Raw genomic sequence first — 24,647 nt, forward strand, 5'->3', positions numbered from 1 at the left:
ATCATCCCCATTTTACAGATGGAGAAACCGAGGCACAGAGAAGGGAAGTGACTTGCTCAAAATTGCCCAGGAGTTCAGCATCAGAACCAGGAACTGACCCCTGAGTCTCCTGATGCCCAGACCTGTGGCCTGCCCACTGAATGATGCTATTATAGTTAAACACAACATCTGCAGGCCTGGAGAGAAAAAGAGAGCTAGTGTGAAATGAGCAATAAAATGCCTGATCAAAGTGCCTCTAATCAGCTTTTCCAGGGGCAAACTAAAGATCTTTAATGCTGTCCTGCTAAAAAAGGATACCTCTTTTTCCCCCCTGCCCATGAATCTCTGCAAGCCAGAGCCAGACCTACACAGATACATTCACACATCCTCCCTGATCCTTCCCTTAGGAGAACGTGGATACATGAAACTGATTTTAAGTAAGAAAGCTAAGAGATATGAGAAGATAAATTATGAAACTGTTCTGTTATCTTTAGAAAAAAATAGCTGTATTCAATAACATAATCAGATTATAAAAGAGCATGCCATATGCTGCGACCTTTCAAACCCACACACTGGGGTTGGACAAACAAACAACAAACAACTGGAAAGTTCTGATCAAGGACAGGCCAAGAAGTCTGCTAGATGCAGGTACAAATATCAAAGGTCTTTGTTCGGTTTAATTACTACTGTACGATTAATTACTGTATGAAAATACTATTCGCACATGTTCTGAAAATCCACATAACAGAACAAGCCAATTTCCATCCCTGCAATACTACTGTATAGCAACAGAGGTACCCTTATGAAGCCTATGTATTCTCATGAATAAAACCTAGCAATTATATAGCATTTAACTAATTAAATTTGATAACCCTGCCCCTAGGAGGTAAAAAAGTGCAGTTTAGCCCCATTTTACAGATGGGGAAACTGAGGCAGAGAAATGACATGACTTGCCCAAGGCTGCAGGAAAAATCAGTGCCAGAGCTAGGATTTGGAGTCTTGGTTGACTCAGGAATGTCTGGCCTCCATTTCTATGCTCAGACCATGTTTCTCTATATTAAAATTTCCCAAATCATTGCATCACTGAGATGTCTAAATACTGCCAAATCCAAGACTTTACTGAAAAGCTCAGGTAATTTACCTTCCCTGAGATATACGGCATAACCTTTCATTTCAATGCCAATATGAGGAGTTCGAATCTGAGCATTCATACCATGAGGACCCTGTATTATATGTACATCTGTGATCAGCCTGGTTTTCCAATTAAATTTTACCCAATATCAATGTGTTGAAGTAAACTTGAAACATAAAAAAAAGGCGATATCCAACACACTTCCTGAATGCAAACATGGACGCGCCACCGAGCCAAGAAGACTACAAGCCAAGCGACAATACAAAGCCAGAGTCTGTCATGATGATATGAGACGACTGTCATCCCTTTGAACAGAGTGAAATGTATAGCAGAGCTCTCTGGGGGCTCTGCTTTGTCAGATTCCTTTTACTTCTCAGTAGCGCAGCCTTGATAAACTTTCATGATTTTTTTTTTTTTATTTCTCCTTCACTTTTCTGCCCAGCTGTCAGTACAGAACGAAGGGCGTATCTGCAGGGGGACCAGGATTTAGCCCATAGACATTTTTAACTCTTTCATATTTTCTTCCTTAAAGGAAAACAGCACCCAAGATTATAAGCGCTCGTTACCAGTTAATGCAACTGGAATTTCTGTGCTTAATGCACAAGGTGGGCGCCTCAAGGCAAGGACCATCTTTTTGGTATGTGTTTGTACAGCACCTAGCACAATGGAGCCCTGATCCATGACTGGGACCCGTAGGTGCTACCATGGGACAAAGAATAAATAACCGGTGGCCCTGGCAGCGTGGAAGTCCAGTGCAAGAGACGACAAACCAATTTCCACCTGTTTGGAACATTGCTTCTAAATACTGCTGGGGAACAAAATTTCCAACCTAAACCTTTTTTCAGCAAAAGAGGCAGATTCGGGGACACTGGACTTTTTCATGAATTCATGCCAATTTCACCTGTTTCGGTCCAAAAAAAAAAAAAAACCCTAATAAAAATGCTGAAAAAAATAGAAACTGTTCTTTTTTGATACCCAGTCGACTGAGGTGCCATTCTACATTCTAAAGAAGAAGCAAGATGGGTGGTGAAGCTTTGGGTCCAGGGAGGACAGGCGTCATCTTGAGCGTCAGAGGGGACTGAATCTGGGACCTAACGAATAAGCCACTGAACTAAGTTTCTAGCTGGCACTTGCGGCGGATTCATATTTTCTATGGATCGGCAACACACGCTGAACAGTGGGTTACACTGGCCCAAGTACACATGCTCAGCTCCATGCACCACGATGCCCTGCAGATGACTCCCATTCCTGGTGGGATCTCACTGCACGGGGTGAGGAGAAGACAGTATATTCTGTACAGGGTTAATGGAGCATGGGAAGAAATTATGACAGCTCCAAGCCCGAAGCCAGAATATGGTCCAGAATATTTTCAACGTGATTCTCTTTCATTGTGATTTAAGCTAAAATCTAGTTACCAAAGGAAATGCTATTGAGGAACACACAGCTCTTCACATATATATTGACACCACAGCCTAGAGAGCACTGTTTATTGACAATCAGCTATCCCAAAGGTAACTCCTCTGGCTCTTACATCTCCCACTTACAGGGCCAGGAAGTCGGAAATTATACTCCTGTGTCAGCCATCTCCCAGCTCAGAAATGACAAAACTGGTCACCAAAAACGCTCTGAGGCTTGTCCTCAGGAGACTGACATGTTACAGATCTGGCTACTTGCCTGGCACAGATCCAGACCCTTTGCCTCCTCGATACTGTCATTACTCACACCACTAAATGGCGAGGTTGGCTGATGGCCTCTCCGTACACTCAGGAACGGTTGATGGCAGGACTTTCCCTTTAAGGACAGTCAGCGATCCAAAGCCCCACAGCAGGAAGGGAAGGATTTTAAGTGGTTTCGGTGGCAATAAGTATAACCAGGGAAGTTCCACACCCTGACGGAGGATATTGCCTGGGCTTTTTTGCCCCTTCCATCAGATGGTCTCAAAATAAATTACAAAGGCAATGGAAGCGTTTTTATGGGACCACTTCTAGAGCGAGCAAATCATGTTCTCTTAAAGGAGTTGGGGTCTTTTCATAATGTTGGCCCAGAATTTTTACATGAAGGACCTCAGCCTGGTGATAGCCAAGGTGGGAATGGGGTATCTCCTTACTCGAACTGTACATAAAGTACACGCCTAGATATAACCACCAGATCTGGTTAAATGCAGAAAGGACACCCTATTGGACCTCAGGCAGCCTGCAGATAGCCTACTGGCAAAAGGACAGACCCTCTGTGGAAGGCACATAGACAGAAACCACCACTCAGGGGGTTGTTAGCTGCTGCTGCTATCTGGACAACCCTCAGACTCATGACCAAACCAGCAATCAAAAACCCAAGCAGGCTGCATTTAGGAAAACACCAGCAGAGCATATGCCACTCAAGAAAGAATTAACTTCAGGAACAGCATTTCCAAATACAATGGGATAAATAAGAGAGCAGCAGACTGCAGGCACAGGCAGGCCACGGAATCACAATCGTGTTCCACTCAGTATTTTGTTCCCTTTCTTTCTTTTTTTAAATTTCATTCACTCTTTGACATTTTCATTTTTTTCCCCCCTACAGGCTCCTACAACAGACAATCTGTCTTGTGCTGTTAGCCTCGCCCCCGAAGGCAAAGCAATGCCACGGAGTAAATAAGCCTTGCTGCCTCCATACTGCCTGCCTTAAATAACAAAGAAATAGTGACCTTCAAAAGGTCTTTGCCTACTGTTGGAAAAGTGATGCCTTATGAATGGTACCTAGCAGCGGCGAGAGGCAAAGAGAATTCAAAACACAGAACAGAAGAGACATGAGTGATGGAGTATTCGCTGTGTGACTGACTGCAACACACTCCTTTGGGACAGGGGATTTACTACCATGAGGTCTCTTTATTTTTCTCCTCCTTAAGCAAGGGCTGATTAGCTCTCCTTTTACAGGAGTACAATTATTCCAAAGATTAGATCACAGCGATAGCCCACATCTGCTCCCCACTCGTCTTTTTCTCTCATTCTTTTAATCCTCTCCTCCACCCCGCATTCAGGTTTCCAGACAGAAGCCTGCCAATGGCTTGGTTCTTACTGTTTAGCAATCCCGTCCCTATATGAACTTTCACCCTTCCAGCCCTGCGCGTAAGATCTACAGAAAGAGGCGCACGGACGCTCCTGCACCAGTTCTGAAAGCACGCCCAAGCCACGTCTCTGTGCACCAGATACAGGGAGGGCAGGCAGGCAGAAAACGTAAAGTGGCAGCTGGGCTCCCAAAAACCCATTAGCTCTGGGACAGAATGGGAGCACATGTACCTCTGCATCTCAGATCTATAGTCAAGTTGTGATGCCCCCTTGGCATTCAGATCATTTAGATCCTTGTAGACTTACTGCTCTACCTCCAGCCAGCCAATGCAACTACTATGCATCCTTCAACGGTACCAGGGAATGAACATTTCTACTTCCAAAACAAGACCATCCTTGGCTGGAATTTGGAGGCCTGGATAGGGCGAGCGCAGTACTTACTAGCGGCTTGAATCTTCGCCTTACGGCTGACCACCAGCCCAAAGCGGTTTTGAGCCATGCAGTCGTATTCGCCTTCATCAGACGACCCATCCCCCCTGACTTTCTGGAAGCGGGAGACGTACAGCGATCCATTGGCCAGCACGAAGGTGTTCTCATTGTCCATGACCATCGCCCCGTTCTTCCGCCACGTAATGGTGATGGGCGGGATTCCCTCCACCTGGCAGTACAGCACCAGCGGCCGCTCCTGCACGGCTATGTCATCACTGGGCTCCACGGCGAAGGCCAGCTCGGTGGAATGACCAAAATCTAGAAGATGGGGGGAAAAGGGAACAAACCAAGTCAGTTACTTAATCCACAAGAAGCATCCAGAGTTAAGGCTTTAACTAAGACCAGGGATTTATGAAACCCGTCCAGAAACAACAGGTTGCTGTGTCTGGGCCGTAAGGACCTTTCCCAAGAAACGGGCAGAAGCTGCTTGGTCAAGAAGACTAGAAAGGGACCGCTCCAGCAAGGAATAGTTAGTTGCTCCTGGTGCCCTGAGGAGCACCTGGGAAGAGCACGCACATTCCAACAAGCAGCTCAGAGTCTGTGTTTCATTTTGAACCCTCCTGGAGCTGGCTAGGGAAATACAATAAGGAGCAGCTGCAGGCAGTGTTGTTCAGAGATGCCTTAAGGGACTGAAATGAATGGGAACTGGGCATCCAAACCCTTGAGGTGGCTTAGGAAATCTCAGCCATATTATACCCACTTCGAGACTATTACCTTAGCCCTGACTGGTGGGGCAATGTCTATAAAAGAAGGATTCGCTCAAACAATGCGCATCTGTTACTTTAGAACAGCCATTCTCCACCTCATGACCCTAGGTGACAACAGGAAAAAAAGCTTCAGCCGCTCCTCTAAGCAAACAGAAAGGGATGGTGGCCGCGGCCCCCTGACTTATGACACCCCCTCGGGAGTCACGACCCTCAAGTTGCACGTTCCTTGCAACTTATTGTTTCCAGGAAGCTAGTGACGCCTTCTGAGGGAAGCCCCTTTAATCGGCTGAGTTGGGCCTTTCCTTTTACCACCTAGCACATCTTATGCAGTAGCAGTCACATGATGTCATTATTACATTCTTAATGAACAGTAAAGTAGGCACAGTAATATTAACTCACAATCTTATGGAGCAGAAACACAAAACATCTCCTGCAGCCCATTACACTAACTGACATCTTTAGAACATGGGTTAACGTAGAATTTCTAACACCAAGCAAATCCACGCTTCACACCACAAAGATACATGCTAATTTTCTCCTTTTCCCAACAGAATGTCTAAACACTATGTCCTTTGTATTTTATGCTTCATTTAGTCCAGCACACCTTTTTAGGCTATAATTTGCAATGCAGTCGTGATTACAGACTTGAAGGAAAGATGAATATAGGCCAGCACTTTTAAGAATAGTTCAGAGTAAGTGTTTACATGCACACCTGAAATGTAAAAGGGGACCAAAGGACAGCTGTCCTAATATAAATATTTGAAGGGTGTAAACACCATGGATGGAGACTTTACTAGGGTGGTTAAGAGGAAGGATCACTAGAGGTACTGTCAGGACTCTGAGAAAAGGAAAATTAAGTTGAACAACAGGAAAGTCTTCCCAACAATTGTGTTTTACAAGTCTCCCACGGGTTGTGTTGGAAGCCTCATCATGTGGGGCATTCATCAGATGCTGCTTTCAAACATGAGGAGATCAGAGAATAATAGAAGATTAGGGTTGGAAGAGACCGCAGGAGGTCATCTAGACCAACCCCCTGCTGCAGGACGTACCCCAACTAAATCAAATAGAAATGCAGTTGAACACAATCCTGCAGTTCCAGGAAGGGATCAGATCATCAGACATGCCTCTTCCATCTGCAATTTCTACAGTTCTCTGAAAAAAAATGCTGCTTGCTGCAGGCTGCATGTGCAATGTACCTGGAATCCACCAATTTGCAGAATGGGTATGAGTGCCAGATCATGCTGATACTCAGTGGAAAAGTTCTCTGCTACATATTCCAGAAACAACAGCACCAAATTTACTTTCTATGCACCTTGAGTCTCATCTTACTCCCTCTGATGTCGACGGGGGGCTTGTCATGGATTTTAAATGGTCCTGTCTGGAGGATATTTCCATTCAGTCTCACACTACATAAAAGATGACAAAATACACTGAAAATTAGACCAAATCTAGCTAACGTTTCTTTGGTATGTCACTCCCTTCAGCTCTTCTTGCAGTTCTCTAGCAAAAGAGAAGAAGAGATGATGTTGTAAGAACTAGTGTAACCAAGTAAAACCGCAGTAATGATGCCATTCTCCATAGTACGTATCCGTATCTCTTCACCTCTTTACGTCCTAGGAGCACATGAAAGCTCCAATTTAAATTAATGGGGTAGCCATCATTTAATCAGCAACATCCTCAACAGGTAGAGTCAGCCAAGCACACAATGGGCTCAACCCTCCATCCACTGAAATCAACAGCAAAACTCTCCCACTGATTTGAAGGGAGGAGGAGAAAAAGGGGCTAAGGTAATAGCGGTTAAAGTTCCTTTCATGTTCCCCTGCCAATATGTTTCAACCCTGCCCTGGAAAATCCACTTGTAGGATGGAGAGCGGTGTTTAGTCTCCAGGGACTCTGCTGATATAGTTACACTGCTGCAAATTCCCTGGATGCAGACAAGATCCTACTGCCATACTCATAGATACCATAGTGGCAATCTGGGCAACTACCTTAGATAACTTTCCAGTTACCTTATGTCTTCTCCTTCTCTAACGATTACTATAGAACCTACCACACTTCATAAACAAACCCCAGGGGACTAAACAGGCAATTAGTCAAACCAACTTTGAACACTCCAGCAAGCAATACGTCAGCTACACCGGAGGAAACTGTTGCAATAGGGATCATTCCCTGGGTCAGAAGGAAGTTTGACACTGTGGCATCAGACGATTCTAAAATTGCCGATGCGGTTGAGAGATCAACAAGTTCCTTGTCCCAAAGCGCTGTTGGTATCATAACTTAAAATTTTGCCTTGGAATGGGTTAGTGAAGTTAATGGAATCCTGGCATGTGCATGTGTCCAGACAAAGTTCCACCAGGTGGAATCTACTAGTGCTAGAGAATCCATTCTGATCCACGGGGCTTTTTGGGTTTGGCCTTGGGAGCGCTTATCTAAGTAGTTCTGCCTCTCTCCCACTGGCTCCAATGGGATGAATTCTGCGCACAGGTTTGCAGAATTGACACCTTTATTGAGACGTTTTACCTGGTGACCCCAAGCCACAACTTATCATCATTTGACAGTAGGGCCTACAGGACCTCATCCAAGAACCAGATCCTGTTCTGCTAGGTGCTGTAAACACAGATGACATCAAATGTGTTGAGGGGCTCTTTATGCATACCTTTCGTGCTAGCTAAAAATAAATAAGGGAAAGTGATACAAGGTTATTTTTAAACAAAATTACCTTCTCTTCTGCTTTGTGAGCTAGGGTACTTTTCCTCTATTTTTTTTTCCTTTAGTTCCTATCAGTTACTTATATACAGCCGCTTAAATTGGATTACTGGGGGTAGATACTGAGTGTAACCTGAGAGGAGACACAAGGACAGAGCCAGCGAAGGAGGCAGGGTAATGCATGGCATGTCAAAGGTGCTGCTGGAGAGGTAGGCATGTGTATACGAAATGGACAGCCTCCATGTAGCAGCGGCCCCCTAAAATAAACATGCTCTCCCACCAGGTTACGAACCCTTTGTTCGTCAGGATAGCCTCACACACCTCGATGATTAACCGGACCCTCCAGCTCCTTTTTAAGAGACAGCCCTGTGGCTCTCTCAGCGGCTCAAAGTGCAGCCGGCAGAATCCATCAGTTACATTTCCCCCCAAATTAAGGAATTAGACGAACATTCGGCATTTTTCTGCAGCATGGGCCAGAGTCTAAATAGCATCTAACACAACAGGGCCCCATTCTCTGCTGAGGCCTCTGGACCCTTCTGTAATAGGAACAAGATTCTTACTCATTCAACTCGCACCAGTGGGAATTTTGCCTGAGTAAAGACTGAGTAAAGACTTCAGGATTTGGCCCAACACCCAATCACTGAAGAGCCTAATGAAATAAATGCCCCATCTTCCCCCTCGTCTGTTGCATGAAATTGCTTATTATTATATGTACAATAAAGAGAAGAATCAACGTAATTACACACCCTTTCCCCACAATTGCTGTCATTATAATAACCATCATTAGGGCCTCTGATTTGGGATAATCATGTTTACCTCGGTAAACATTCTGCCTTGATCCTGACTGTGTGCGCGGCTTGAATGAGGAAAGGGCTGTAGCTCATCATTTTAAAAAATCTGTTGCTCTCAGGCACGTGCTGGTTCATGGAAGGCTTGAAAGATACTCAGTGATCGCCGAACCTGGGGGTGGGTTTTTTTTGAAGTGAGGAGCTGGATTGTGCCTTTTGGGGGACTTGCATTGCAACTCACAGACCCCTCTCTGGGGCTGGAATCCTACCCCGATTCCCTCTTCCTCCAGAGGGCTAGCTTCCTCCTAGCCTAGATCAGCAGCAAATCACCCCTCCCCAGCCCTCTTCTGGCTTACTATGCTTGCTGGCACCTTGGGGCTGGCTATGCCCATTTCCCACCAGCTTATTCTGTGGGCATGTGGAGTAGCAGGCCACACACCTCTCTGCTTACAGGAAGGCTGGTGTTGTGGTTAGGGCCCTAGCCTAAGGACTTAGGAAAATAAGGTTCAATTCCTTGCTCTGCCACAGACTTCCAGCAGCGTGACCCTGGGCAAGTCACTTCGGGCCAGGCATTGAGGTGAGGTGCCTAAAGATGCAGAGGGGTGACCAGTGGAATATTCAGAAGCTCTTAAGTGCTTAGACACTTCAGAAAATCCCACTGTGTGTGTTTTTAGGGACCTAAACACCTTTAAAAATCTGGGCCCCAGTTCCCCTCTGTGAAATGGGGATAACAGCCCTGCCCTGCCTCCCAGGGGTGATAAATACATTAAGATGTTTAGGAGGTGCTCAGAAACTAAGTAATGGGGCCATATAAGTAACTAAGATATACAGCCAGATTCCTGTGTGCCCATATTCAGGAATGTCAGGAGGAAGGCAACACCTGAAGGGACACCCGGTACACCGTTCGAAAGCACCACTTAGAAAGTAAGACACTGAGTATCCATGGAGCAAGGTACTACTGAGCATGAATCAAATGTGGCAGAATCTGGCCACAGGTTTTACCCAGACAAAACTCCCACTGAATGAGGCCCAGTTCTGCACATCCTTGTTCATGAAATCAATGGGATTCTCCATGTGAAAAAGAGCCAATCAGGTGAGACAGGGGTATAGGACAGGGAATTCGTCCTGGAAGTTTTGCCTCGCTAAGGACTGAATTAAGCCGAAGGCCTGAGATCCTATATCACTTCCTCTGCTCACAGGGGGGGAGGTTGTGCTTCCCATACTCACCCTCAGTATTACTTTACTCTCCAAGCTGTCCCATCCTTACTCAACATGGGAAAGGGTGGCACTATCAGATCCAGGAACTGCCTGAGCTAAAGTCCTTTTGGCCCAGAAATGCTCTCTTTGGGTAAGATTTTTCAAAGGCTCCAATGGGAGTTGATTTTCAAAAGGAGTTGGGCACCATGCCTTTGGACCCTGGGGGAGATTTTCAAAGTCCATTTGACTTTACACATATTGGGAAATTCAAGTGAAGCAAAGATTTTCCTTATCAGATTCCGGATCTTAAAAGGCAGATTCCAAACTCTGAGCCCAGGCTTTCTCCATGACAGTCCAGATTACAGTAAAAGGAATGATGACGTTAGCACAAGAATTCCCCCTGTGGGACAAGCAGCCTCCTTTTAGACAAAGGAATGTTTACTTTAGAGGTCAACCTGGATGTAGGAGAGGATGGATAGATTAGATAGATAGATTAGATGGATAAGGACCAAACAAATGTAAACTCTTGTCTCATAAATAGCAGAGTAAATTTATCAGAAAGCCACCAGTTTGAAGCAAAGTGGAAATAAACTCCATTTTCTAGTCAAATGTAAACCATTCAACTCTGTAATTAATTGGGGTGGGGGGTAATTACTCAGGCCATGTGCATTCATTAGAAAAGTCTAATTCCCTGATATGCCTGTCCACATCTTGGCTGTATATCAAACCTAACATCATCCCATGCAAAGTCCCTGGAAAGAGGGATTTATGAAAATAGACTCTGAGTCAGTGTGTGTTATATTCACTGCCTGAAAAGATGCAAACTGTTTCTAAAACTCTACTCAGCAGCCAGCTTGACTGATGACACAGAGTAACCGGGCACTGTTCAGCCAATTAAACAAATGATTGTCTTAACTCCAGCTGCCTATGCTTTGGAATTTGTGAGGGGAAATTGCTGTACCTTCTCTTAAAGGGAGGGAGGGTGAGTATTATTAACACTGACATAAAAGAAAAGAGAAAATGACTGGAGGCTTCATCCTACAACTCCCCCTTTGAGAAATATTTAACATCTTTCCGAATAATACACGTGTCAATGTATAGGGTTACTGAACGCAAAATATCTCCTCATATTGATCACACAGAGAAGCCAATTAGCACTTTGGAACTATGAGATTTACCTAGTGCTGAAAGAGAAGGAACTTTGAATGAATTAAAAGCTTAGAAGACACTTCCAAGTTTGTTTGTTTTTATAATTTTAATTTTTTTAAAACTCAGCATTCATTGTGATTCCCTTTAGAAGCTTGAAAAGAAATGTTTCTTCCCCTGATTTTGTCCTTTTCCATTTCGGAACCGTTTCCCCCCGTGCTTTCAAAAAAGATGAAATTAAAAAGTCTTATTTTACAAGATTCAGAGTAACAGCCGTGTTAGTCTGTATTCGCAACAAGAAAAGGAGTACTTGTGGCACCTTAGAGACTAACCAATTTATTTGAGCATGAGCTTTCGTGAGCTACAGCTCACTTCATCGGATGCAATGCATCGGATGCATCCGATGAAGTGAGCTGTAGCTCACAAAAGCTCATGCTCAAATAAATTGGTTAGTCTCTAAGCTGCCACAAGTACTCCTTTTCTTTTACAAGAGTAATTATTGTTATGATCTGTAATAGTGTAACTTGTAGAGTCCCCAACTCAGATCAGGGCCCCGTTGTGCTAGGCGCTGTACAAACACACGGAAAGAGAGATCATCCCTGCCTCAAAGAACCTACAGTTTAAGCAGACAAAGCTAGTACTATGATTATTTCCAATCCACAGGTGAAGGAATCAAGGCACTGAGAAATTAAATGACTTACTAAAGTCACACAGGAAGTCAGTGGCAGAGCTAGGAATTAAAATGGGTCCCAGTCCAGTTCAGTTCCACCATGCCCACTGCTGTCCTCACCCAGCCCTTTGTCTCCATATGTTGGGGGAGGAGCGGCAGCTGGTATATGACATGGCTATGCAGTCTTTGCCAGCTTTAGGCTAATGGAGATGCCCCTTCACAGGGAGAATTTTCCTGTCCAATTCTCTGGATGGTTTAAATTCAATGTCAGTGACACAACGTGAACTTGTCAGACTACCAAATCCAGCCTCGTGTAGCCTATTGAATATAAGGGGCCTGACTGTCCTCTGCATTATTCCACTGTCAATGGGGCCACATGAGCATAAACCTGGAGAAGTGCAATGAAGAGTTCAGCCCAAGGTGCCTTACCCACAGAACTATCATGGTTAGTAAAGGTAAATGCCTATGGATGTGTGGGAGCAGGATCAGAGCTTCTGATAGTTAACTGCAGAGCCAGCAGAAAGAGGAGCACAAACCAACTGTTTTTTGGTCAGGTTCTACAAAAAAGTTTTGCTTTCTAAATTTCTCAGTATCACGGGGCTATGTTTTAATAAAATGGGGGTGTCAAAGAAACATGTAGACAAGGATGACCCAGTGGATACAGTGTACTTGGATTTTCAAAAAGCCTTTGAGAAGGTCCCTCACCAAAGGCTCTTAAGCAAACTAAGAAGTCATGGGATAAGACGGTAAGTCCTCTCATGGATCAGTAACTGGTTAAAAGACAGGACAGGAATAAATGGTTAGTTTTCACAGTGGAGAGTGGTAAATAGCAGGGTCCCCAGGGGTCTGTACTGGGCCCAGTGTGGTTCAACATATTCATAAATGATCTGGAAAAAGGGGTAAACAATGACGTTGCAAAGTTTGCAGATGATACAAAATTACGCAAGATAGTTAAGTTCAAAGCAGACTGCAAAGAGTTACAAGGGAAATCTCACAAAACTGGGTGATTGGGAAACAAAATGGCAGATGAAATTCAGTGTTGATAAATGCAAAGTAATGAACGCTGGAAAACGTAATCCCAACTAGACATACAAAATGATGAGTCAAAATTAGCGGTTACCATTCTAAGAAAGAGATCTTGGGGTCACTGTAGTAAATCTCTGAAAACATCCACTCACTGTGCAGCGACAGTCAAGAAAGCGAACAGAATGTTAGGAACCATTAAGAAGGGTTAGCTAATAAGACAGAAAGTATCATAATGCCACTACATAAAGCGATGGTAGGCCCAAACTTTGAATATGGCATGCAGTTCTGGTCACCCCATCTCAAAAAAGCTATATTAATATTGCACAAGGTACAGAGAAGGGCAACAAAAATGATTAAAGGTACGGAACAGCTTCCATACGAGGAGAGAGTAAAGAGACTGGGACTGTTCATCTTGGAAAAAAGATGACTAAGGGGGGATATGATCGAGGTCTATAAAATCATGACTGGTGTGGAGAAAGTGAATAAGGAAGTGTTATTCATCCCTTCACATAACACAAGAACCAGGGGTCACCCAATGAATTTAATAGGCAGAAGGTTTAAAACTAACAAAAGGAAATACAATGTCAACCTATGGTGCTCATTGCCAGGCGATGTTGTGACGGCCAAAACTATAACTGGGTTCAAAAAGGAATTAGATAAGTTCATGGGGGATAGGTCCATCAGTGGCGATTAGCCACAATGGGCAAAGATGCAACCCCATGCTCTGGGTATCCCTGAGCCTCTGCCTGCCAGATGCTGGGACAGACGACAGGGGATGGATCACTCAATAAATTGCCCTGTTCTGTTCACTACTCTCAAGCACCTGGCATTGGCCAATTTCGGGAGACGGGGTACTGCATTACATGGACTATTGGTCTAACCCAGTATGGCCATTCTTATATTCTTATTAGAGAGTTAGGATCTGAAGGAGGTTCTCTAGCAGATGACAACTGTTTCAAGGCTGATGAAATTGGGTACCTAAAAATCTGGACAGTGTCCCTTTAAATCTTCCTGAAGATGACCAAGTCACTGACTAGTAGAGCCCTACTCTGTAGTATAGTGCAAACTGGCTCTTTAGGGCATTCAGAAAATTTACATTTAAAGAAGAGAACAGACTATAATGGTCCCTAGTAAAGTTTACTAGCACTGAATTTTTTATCCCCTTTCCATTTCGATGGGAGGTTATATAAAGCTATTTTCCATCAGCGCACATAAAACACGTCCATCATTCGTGGGAGTGCACAAGGACTTAGCCAAGGATAACGCAGCACCTCTGGGACATCTGACCTAGGGCCCAGCCCAGCCCTCTTCACCCAGGGATTGCAGGCATAGAGAGGACTTTTGGGCCCACTACATCATGTTCCCTGACTGGCTCCCACTTCACCCCAGTTGCAGATGCTTTGGGGCCCCAGTACAATTGCCTCTCCTCCCATCAGCTGATGAACATTTTGCCTGAGTAAGGAGCAAGTATGAAGTGAAGAACCAGTCTCCCATTCAGCAAAATGCCCCCCGATGTTATAAACTAGAGCAGACAATTCCCAGGGGTTAGAACTCTGAAGACAGTGACAACAAGGGTGAGAAAAATTCCAAACTCTATGGCCTGCTCCAGAGTGAGACCCAAAACATGTTGGTTGTGACCATCTTTAAACAAAGCTGTAGCCAGTGGGGCTCTCGGCTGGAAGGATGGTCCAGGGTGGGGCACCAGTCTAAGACTCAGGAGGCCCGAATTCAATTCCCAGTCTATTCGGGAATACCCGGAAAGGGGAAAGACCTCTTCCAGATTGAGCTATTGAGTGGAATTAGTCAGCAATAAGGTGTTCATAGAGTAGACAGTCACCTGGGAGTATAGGATGCATTATTATTATTTAGATTACAGTCGATCTTAGAGACCTCAAATAAGACCACAGCTCCATTTCGCTGGGTGCTGTACACACACATAGTAAGATACAGTCCCTGCCACAAAGAACTATAATAGACAAGATGGCACAGAGAGATGAAATGATTGCTCAAGGTCACATGGTAAGTTAGTGGGCCCCCTTCTGCACGTTATTGCGGCTTGGAGCAAGTTAGAGCAGCCTTTGTTCTGCTCTACCAGTACAGGAGGAAGAGCCAGGCACAGAGCAGCAGCAGGATTAAGGGAGCATATACACACCCTGACTTGTGCTCTGTGCAATTTGGCCACATGCAAGGATCTTGCCCACAAAACTTTGATCTATATAACTTTTTTGTAACTATTTCAGACACAGATCCTCAAGATCCCACTGCAGTTATGGGAAGTCAACCCCATGGGATACACGTACCACATCCCAACGGCTGATTCACATTATGTGTATCAAAGCAGGGCAAAAACACCCAACGTCCTTGTCAACATGCCCATGCCAATCAACCTCTCGGAAAACATGGGTTACTTGTAGCATCCAAAGCAGAGTGGGCAGGGGTAGGGATTATCACCCATCCTCTTCCAAAGGTGGGAACATGCTCTGTTTCATACAGCTCCAGCAGAAAGCACAGACGCTGTTGTGACCCAAGCCTTGTCACCAATGGCTGTGTCTTCTGCTCTTCATACAACAAGTTATATGAAGAAGCCACCCAGGCACAGCGGGGTCCCAGACAATCACCTGTTCTAAATACCCCCAAACACACCAGGCCTACCTACATGCACACTGATGCTCTGGCTGCTTCTAAACCACCGAGCACAGTGAGGGCCCGCAAACAGTGACATTAGAGGGCCCGCAAACTATTTAAAGGGATATTTCCCTATCTCTCTTCGCTACAGCTAGAAACAATCACCACCACGGGACCAATTAATCCAAAATATTTCATAGAGCATAAGTTCTGTTCTTTTTACCTTTTTTTTTTTTCTTCTGCCCCTGGTCCCCACTCTTCCTTCAAGACCGTTTTCTTCTCTAACTTGACCTTCTCCCTCATTTTTTTAACATCTGGCATTTTCCCTCTTTATCATTCTTTCTCTCCTGCAACTCCACCTTGGTCTTCTCCTCTGTCCCTCGGGGAGCAAAGTGCAATTGCTCCTCACCCTCCAAATACGACTATGTCAATAGCTCCATGTGACAGGTCAGGAACTCTTTCCTGCCCCCAAATATGACACTCATTGTACCCCTGTGTCTGGGCCCCACTGACCTTTCAGAAAGTGAATGGGAACCTTCCTCACTGACTTCCAGGGGCGCTGGTTCAAGCCCTGTTGTCTGTGGGGAGAACTGCCACCTGAAGGTATCAAAACTAATGCCCGGAGATAGCACTGGGATACAAAGAGCTCCCCATTTCCTTCTGGATCCTTCACAACGTGGACCCTGCAAGACTTCCAAGGGAGGACTAGCCACACCATCCCTATCTGGCATCCCAGGGTGCCTGGTGCTTCACAAGGAGAATGACGGCAGGGAAACCGTCCTTGAGAGCTCTCGCTCTGAACTGATGGCAGCAATGCCATGCACCTCATGTGGATGATAAGAAAGAGGGCAGTGAAGGGGATTTTGTATTGAGACTGCAGGACACCTGGAGACCCTGCAGTTCTCTCTCTAGCATCACAGGTCTACAGCCCGCACTCAGAGTCTCCCCAAGCCACGGACTTGACAGTCCTGGACTGGAAGGTGACCCTACGACAGACATAGCAGATTCCTTTGGGGAAAAATATCCCCAACGTATCCTTAATTTAATCTTTGGGGTGTTTTATTAATTCCCAAGGGATTTAAGGAAGAAAGATACCGCACTAGCTCTTTCCATCCCCTTCAATTCCCTTTGCCTTATCACTTCTCATTCCACACCTTACTGAAAATGAACAGAGGCAAACATGGCCATCAATCTGATGGAGATATAACGAAGTACCAAGGGCTAGCTGATCAGTACTGGCTCCACCTCCAGGGGGTATCAGTTGCGTGGGCCACACATCAAAGCTGTTTTCAAATGAAATATCAGCACCTCTTCCCCTTCATACTCATTGCATGGGTCTGAGCTGCAAAGATTCTTTCGGCAAAAGCATCGGTTTACAAAAGAGCCGCCATACTAGGTCAGACCAATGGTCCATCTAACCCAGTATCCTGTCTTCCGACAGTGGCCAGTGCCAGATGCTTCAGAGGAAAAGAGCAGAACAGGGCAATTATCCAGCGATCCATCCCTTATCGTCCAATCCCAGCTTCTGCCCAAGAAAGAAAAAAAAAATCCCAACTTTTGTTTTACGATTAGCTTCATCAAAACAATGAGCAAAAATGAAACAAATCCTTTCCTCGGCTATGAAACTCCGGTTTTAAATTACTAAAGCAGCAGCAGCAGGTCTGGACTGTTAAGTGTCTAGGCTCCACTCAAGTGCAGGCTGCGGTGGGACAGTGACATCTGATATAATAGCAACACCAGATTAGTAGCTATGTGCTTTTCCCAATATGTCAGCCTGCTTGCCTCACTCTTCTTTTAAAGTGCAATTATTGACATGTCTGCCCCTTAAACATTGGGTTTATATGCTTGCCAGTGACTCCTGAACATGTGTCAACAATTATTTTTATTTCCTTGAAAAACCAAAATGTTCATATTCTTTTGGATAAAGTGACTGGGTAGGTTTTCATGAGCTCTGCTCTGTAATTTATTAGTTTCCAAACTCTGTAAAACGACAAGCTCCAGTAAAGTTCAAATAAGTTGGTGATTCCAAAGTAATTCTGAATTGACTATTTCCCCTCCCACCGCATTTGGATATAGGCGAATTTAAATTAAAATTCTTAATCTGAAAAAGGTTTGCCTGGCTTGTCTGGTTAGATCAAATAAAAGGGTGATATTATGGGTCAAAAAACCAGAAAGCCGCTCATGTTCTGAGGCTGTTACAATCTGCAAAATGAAATGCATGGCATGCTCTCTAATCAATGCAGAATTAGCTCTCTGCTTTCAACAGGAAAAAGCCAGAAGCTCAGCATGGAGCTATACTGACATGCTGCTCCTCACACAGAAACCGCACGGCTCGGGCCCAATCCTGCTCCCGTTGAAGTCAATAAGAAAGTTCCCATTGACTTCAATGGGAGTAGGAGCCAGCCTCTGAATGTCAATGGTGCGCCATGGTGATAAAGCCAGGCTCTCTTGATCTCAACACTTCAGACAAAGGAGTTACTTTTAGGCAGTGAGGAAGCGAACGCACGGGGGGGGGGGATAAAGGAGCACACACTCGATGGAACTGCTTCTAAAGTATCTGCGGAGCATAGCTGTGAAGGGGCTGGTGCTGCATGGGGTCCGTGCTCTGCACTCAGCATGCTCCAAGGGGAAGAGAAGAGAGAGAGAAATTCCAGGCACAAAGAAGGAAATCAGAAAAGTAAAGTCAGTGCGAAGGAAAAAAGACAGTTCCTCATTTGTACGTATACCATAAAAACGCCTTCTCTGCCATTTGACAGAAGTTACTGCTGGGAGCCTGATTCTGCTCTCACATATGCCATGTAAATGACACCAGTGGAATCACACTGGTGTAGAAATGGAGGGGGGTCGGGCGAGGAGTCAGGATTGTAATATAGACCCTGGGCCCAAATCTGTATTCTTTACATGCTCTGAACTCCCAATGGACTTCACAGGGAGTTTTGGGTGTAGGAGGACGGCAGGCTGATACGTAATAAAGACCAGGAAAAAAGATTAGAAAGATGTATAAAATTTCTATCTGTATTACCATTATGCAGAGTCTCATCTAGCAACTTGGGTCGGGGACTGACTATATGTTTGTACAGCACCTAATACAATGGGGCACTATCTGCATTAGCCATTAGGTGCCATTGAAATATAAATATTAAATAATAATAGGCACCCTGATACCATGGGATCTCAACAATGATGTTATTACAACAACAATCATTGTATAGTTACACAATACGGAGATGCAGGCATACTCTACACTCTCTTTTCAGCACTCTCGGATTTTACATGTAACTTTGTTATTGCTAGACAACCCTTGCTGTCATTTTATTAACCATGAGATTTTGATTGTAAATGAAAACTGATCAGCTCTTAGTACTTAAACACATTCTCAAGCTGAACTCCCTGAACGAAACAAAGACTGAATGCAGGTTTGAATTTCATATATTGTCTTTGAGTTTTATGAGGGAAATGATACCAGATACCCTGTATGTATTTTAAGAGAAAAGACAGGGTCTTATGCCAATTTAGGAGAAAGCAATCCCTTTTCACATTAAAAAAAACACAAAGCCATGTAGAATAGGAATTAGCGAAAGCTTATAGCTTCAATAATTTAAAAGTTAAGCCTACTTAAATATAAATGACAACATTTAATTCCAAGGCTGTTACTAAGCAGAACCTGGGTGCATCTCATATCCTGTGCCTTTCTTTGAATGTAGGGCTCAGCAATGACAGACAAAAGCTGTCCATCACCCAGAACAAAGAACTCCAGGAAATTAAAAAAAAGAGGAAATACTGTCTTGAAGCTGAACCCAGATCCCATGAACTGAGCCCCCAGCCGGTTCAGCTTTCACTTGGTTTATTTAAGAGGCAGCCTGCACTAATTTTGGAAAGTTTGAAAAACACGGAGGATGGAACTCAAGCATTATGTAGTGAAAAGAGAGAGCATCCTGAGAAAAAGAAAGCCCAACATGACACACTACCTCCTCTATGCAGAACCTATGAGTCACAGTCTCCCTCACAGTGGAAAAGGTTTCCATTGAGTTACTGATTGACATACACATAGAACGTTTTATTAAATTCAGCGGGCCACAGAAACTTACACTCACTGTTTCTACAGTGTTAAGCCTATTGAGGGAGAAAAAAAATCCTAGAATAAGAAGGAAAAAACAACCACCACCTTTTAAACCGCAGCCAAATGTTCCTAAGAAGGACCACGAAAGCATACCACAAAGTCACCAAAACAACTACACACTGCAATACAAACGAAAACATGATGCCCATCTAAGAGATCAGTAGACAATAAACTAATAATGAGCTTGATTTTTGAAGGTTAAACTTTCAATACCTTGCAAGGAAAAAAAAAAAAGAGGTAAAAACACCCCAAGCATTATTTCAATCACCTTAATTGCACTATTATCTATCCAGAAATCATACCAGGCTGATTGTAATAAGGAGACCTGTCTCATTACTGTTCAATTCATCACTGTTTTTATATTTTCCAAGAGCTACACACAGTCCTTCCACCACTGGCTGTAAGAACTGTACAGCAGGTTTATTACTGTAATAACCCAGCACCCTGGTTTCCTAATCATTTTTCAGACACCCAGATTAAGTGTAACACTATTCTCCTGTTCTGAGAAGGCTAAGCTGTTTCTCAAACAACTTGTACCGTATTTCGTTCAGGTTCCTCCACGAACCGGGGAGGGGGAAAGAGAGAAAATCCTTTTCCCACATGAATTTTTCCACCTTTGCCAAAGAAGATCACTTGCCTTTCTTGGTTCTGTTTTTACATTGATTTTGTATTTTAAGGGCACCCAGACTAAGGGAGAAAATGTTACAATTTATCAGCAGGGTTTGTGATAGGTCCAGGGGAAAATCCCTTTGATGTTTTTGTAGTTCAGCCTTACACCTATGGGGGTGTTACTGGTTGTGTTGGCATTTGTGTGAACCGAAGCCAAGCATTACATGAAAGCATAACACTTGTAGGTTTAAAATAGTTTGCTGTTTCCCTTGTAACTTTCACTATAACTTCTACCCTGTTAGCTATCATTTCCACTGACAAGGATTGTGCATTTTATGGTAGGATTCATCCCACACACACACACCCCAGTGTGTGTATATCTTCCAGGTGTGAATTCTAAATAGCAATGGTGCAAACACCACTGCAATCACAGATCACTCAGTAACACCAGCGTTAATTCCTATCAGTGATAACGAATGCCATGGGGTCTATTCTGAATCTATATGCAGGGGGATTCTTTTCTTTCTTCCAATTAAACATAAAGCATTTCTGAAATAGTTGGAACATTTCCAATTAATCCGGTTTATAATTTGACAGGCCATCAGAAAATTCTATAGGAACATCTGTGGGGGAGGGGGAATCCCCCATTATTTAATTGTATACCCCCCCCCCTTCTTTCCAATCTACACAGCTACACACCATCTTCCCCACTGACACCAATCAAGATTTAAACTTCAAAAACCTGGCCAGAGAACATTTTAAATGGCTTAGCTTGCGGTTTTCCAGCATACCCCCCCCCCGCCCCCGCATAAGAGCCCGCTTGGAAGGGGAAATCCTGTCGAACTTTGCAAACATGGGGATGCTAATGCAGAATATAAATTGCCTCTGTGCGTGTGTTGAAAAAAAAGTTTACTCGGTGCTTCAGAATATCGCTTACAGACCTCTGGCCCGGTTTCAGAATGACTCAGACCCAAATGAAATCAGAAGGGCATTTCAGTGCAAGGATGAGCCTCACTGAGCTTCAGGAATTCAGCTCCCCGTGTAACTGCCGTGACTCTCGAGCTGCTGGCTGGAGCCCCGAAAAGAGCGAGCCTGCCTCGCATAACGAACTGCCAAAGTGGAGGAAAAAATAGCAACCGAGCCAGCAAGTGCTGCCTGGCCCCAGAGAGGGGGTGGGGGGGGTGCAGAGAGAGCGCGACCCGTTTGCAGCGATACTGAAGTATTCACGGCTGCTTGGCAAATTTCCCTGCTGGGAAAGGAGCTTGTTGACAGACCCATGTGCTCCCAGCAAAGCAGCCAGGAAAATCAAAACACAGGCGGGGAGTGTGCGGCTGGATCAGCGCTGGTGCCCCCCGCCGACATCCCCCCGTTTAGAGCCAGGTAGAAATTCAGGCACCCAGTGTCCGGGTGCAAATAAATGCCCCCGCCACAGAGGGGCTCCGGCCCCTTCTGGAAAGCGGCTCAGCAACACGCTCCGAGCCGGCGAGGGACAGGTCGGAGCCGGGGCAGATGGCATGGGGTGCGGGGGGTCACCCCCCAGCGTGGGTCCCGCCCAACCCCCCGGGCGGGCAGGAGAGGGATCCCCGCTTACCTCCCGCGAAGGCGAGTAACAGGAACCCGAACACGCCGGCCGGCAGAGGAGAGCCGGGGGAAGCCATGGATCCACTTTTGGTGTGGCTGGTGTCTCTCCTCCTCTGCGATCCGGGGGGATGGGGGGGAAATCCAGCTGGAGTGGTGTGGGGGGGGGAATCAGCCCCCTCAAAAGCGGGTTTCAGGGCCCCCCAAAATAGCTCCAAAGCACCGAAATGGAAAAAAAAGGGGGGGTGGTTGGAAGCCAACCTAGATCCTCATGGTGCGAGCGCTGCCTAAGACAATTGGTGGCTGGAGAGGCTGGAATGGGCTTGCGCCATCTTGCACATCTATCAGGGATCTGTCAGCATCTCCCTTTGCTCTTTGCAAACACACAGGCATGAACATTACTGCCTCCCCTGCACCGGGGCCAGCGATCCCTCTCTTCCCCCCGTGCACACTCACTCCTCTCTCTCCTGGAGGCCCCTTCTGGGGAACAAAAGATCCAACTGGCGCTTTATGCGACTGGACATTTCAAGGCAAAGCAAACGGATCCCCCCCTTGCCCCACCAGGCTTTGAACTGGAGCCTGGATATTCCAGGAGAACATCAAAAGGCTCATGCACTTTCTTTTATAAACCGGCGAATAGCTGCTTTCTTTCCCGAGATTCAGGGGAGCCGGGCTCATTTTGCAAAGCATGAAGGAAAAGGCAGCGAGGGGAGTCTCAAGAAAAAGTGATGGTCATGTTCGCACTGTAGTTACCAAAAAAATAAAATTAAAGGGCACCCAAAAAAAAAAAAAAGAAAGAAAGTTGTATGGGAACCTTTTCCTTTGGCCCAGCTACAAATACCACTGCCGGTTTTTATTTTTACTCTGGATTAGCTCAATGAAAGGGCACCCTCCACCAATTGTTTGGGGCTTGTGCAAATGCAAAGCATGTGCTTCATTTATTTCACTCTGCAAAAGCATCCCAGGGAGGCAGCTTTGATAGAACAGCGGTTCTGCAAAGTAGAGTTGCACTGGGTTTCCTTGCACAGTTGAATTGCTCCGGATTGATGCTGGTATGACTGAGAAGGAGGAATTTGGCCCACTCTGATGCAAAGAGCAAGAAAAGATCTCCCATTTAATATGGTAAAACTTATCTACCGTTGGGTCAGATGAAGGGGATTTGGACAGTTAGGCAGAAGTTAAAGAAATTCAAAAAACCCTCCCCCCCATAAAAACAAGATATATTGGGCTAAATCTATTCCTAGTGTATCTTGACTGGAGTCAGTGCATTGATACAAACAGGGATGAGTTTAGTCCACTGGAAATTAATTAAAGCAAACTTCTACCATGTGAGCAAATGGGTGTTAAAAGAGAGCTCTGCTCCCTAAATCAGGCAATTCAAAGAGAGAGGAATTACAGAGGAAGTATGTTATGCATTTACCCACTGCATGTAAGAGAAAGAGCAACAGTATGCAAGATGCTGAAGATAGATTTCTACTGTCTAAAACAAAGCCATAGAGAAGAACTCTAGCTTCCATGTGCTGTCCCCCCCTTTAGAGGATATAAACAACATTTCTGTCTATAAAGGATTGATTTATTGCACTGACAGAAAAGAGAAAATTGCTTTACATGCTAATTCTAGAAGATCAAATTAAGAGCTAACAAATTATTTTACACTTTAAGAAAGGGACCATTTGTCTTGCAGAGTTAAACATAACTCTTCAGGGCAAAGTTATTCTGCTTAATAATCCTTTGTGATCAGGTTCTGAAGGAAATGGCTTTTTTTTTTTAACTGACTTGTTGTCTTGGGAGGGGGATGTTTTAAATATGGGAACATCTTGAATCTTGTTCACCTGAATTTAATTCACTGTGCCAATAATCAGGAACGTGCACAGACAACATGGTCAGGACTAGAAAAGGAGTAACGTTGGTCCCTTTTGTACAAGATGTACAAAGGGAAGTTCCAAAAGTATCAGTGAAACATTTCCAGCTGAAGTTAGGAAGTATTAAGGTAGCTTAAATCCACAGCAATGAAATTCTAACCAAAAAAAAAGAGAGAGAGAGAGAGCGCGAGCATGCACGACTAACTTTTCTCAATGCACACACAGGAGCAGAGAGAGAGGGAGGCTTATACACAAACTGTATTTCTATCTATTTGTATTAGAGTACAGCTCTTATAGGCCCCAACTAAGATCATGGTGCTAGGTGTTTTACAAACATAGTGAGAGACACTCCCTGCCCCCAAACAGCTTATACTTCAAGAAAGTTGAAGGGTTAGAGGGGAAACCAATAGTTATAACACGTAGCTCTTGCACAGTGCTCTTCATCCATGGGTCTCAAAAAGCACGTAACAAAGGAGGTCAGCATCATTATCCTCATTTTACAGTTGGGGAAACCAGGGCACTGAAGTGACGTCACCTTGTACCAGCTCACCCAGCAGGTCAGCAACAGGGGCAGGAATAAAACCCAGGGCTCCTGACTCCCAGCGCAACACCCCATCTATTGCTGCAGCGATGGTCTCTCGAGTGGGTGTCTTCAGCCACAGTCCCGGCTGCCATAAAAACCAACTGAGTAAATTCTTTACTTCTCAGGGGCGCATCCATGGTCTCTCGGGAGTGAAGAATGCCTACTAGAAACCAGGCTGCCATTAAGACAGAGACCAAGCATGTGTAATAACAGGACAAAAGCAATTATTGTTTAGCCCAGTGTCCATTGATTTCCAAGGAATTATACCAGGGATGAATTTACAAAATGGCCCCGTATGGTAGTCTGGCTTCTTCCCACATCACCCTTAGCACTAGTAAGCTAAAAACAGCCTCCTAGGAGTAGCTTTTCTGGCCCTCCCCTGCTGC

At 44.8% G+C, this 24,647-nt stretch overlaps 1 protein-coding gene across 1 annotated transcript in view; it reads right to left on the reverse strand.

Moving 5' to 3' along the window:
• The window catches only part of IGDCC3 (immunoglobulin superfamily DCC subclass member 3), a 258,903-nt gene extending 236,992 nt beyond the window's left edge, over positions 1-21,911 (reverse strand). The window contains exons 1-2 of the mRNA XM_073304657.1: positions 21,830-21,911; positions 4,597-4,902 (exon numbers count right to left, since the gene is read on the reverse strand). Coding sequence (XP_073160758.1) covers positions 4,597-4,902; positions 21,830-21,896 — 373 coding nt within the window. The 5' untranslated portion in view covers positions 21,897-21,911. The remainder of the gene's footprint in view (positions 1-4,596; positions 4,903-21,829) is intronic.
• Positions 21,912-24,647: the final 2,736 nt, after the last annotated feature.

Source organism: Lepidochelys kempii, chromosome 10 (assembly GCF_965140265.1).
Source record: "Lepidochelys kempii isolate rLepKem1 chromosome 10, rLepKem1.hap2, whole genome shotgun sequence".
In the NCBI taxonomy this organism is placed as follows: Eukaryota; Metazoa; Chordata; order Testudines; family Cheloniidae; genus Lepidochelys; species Lepidochelys kempii.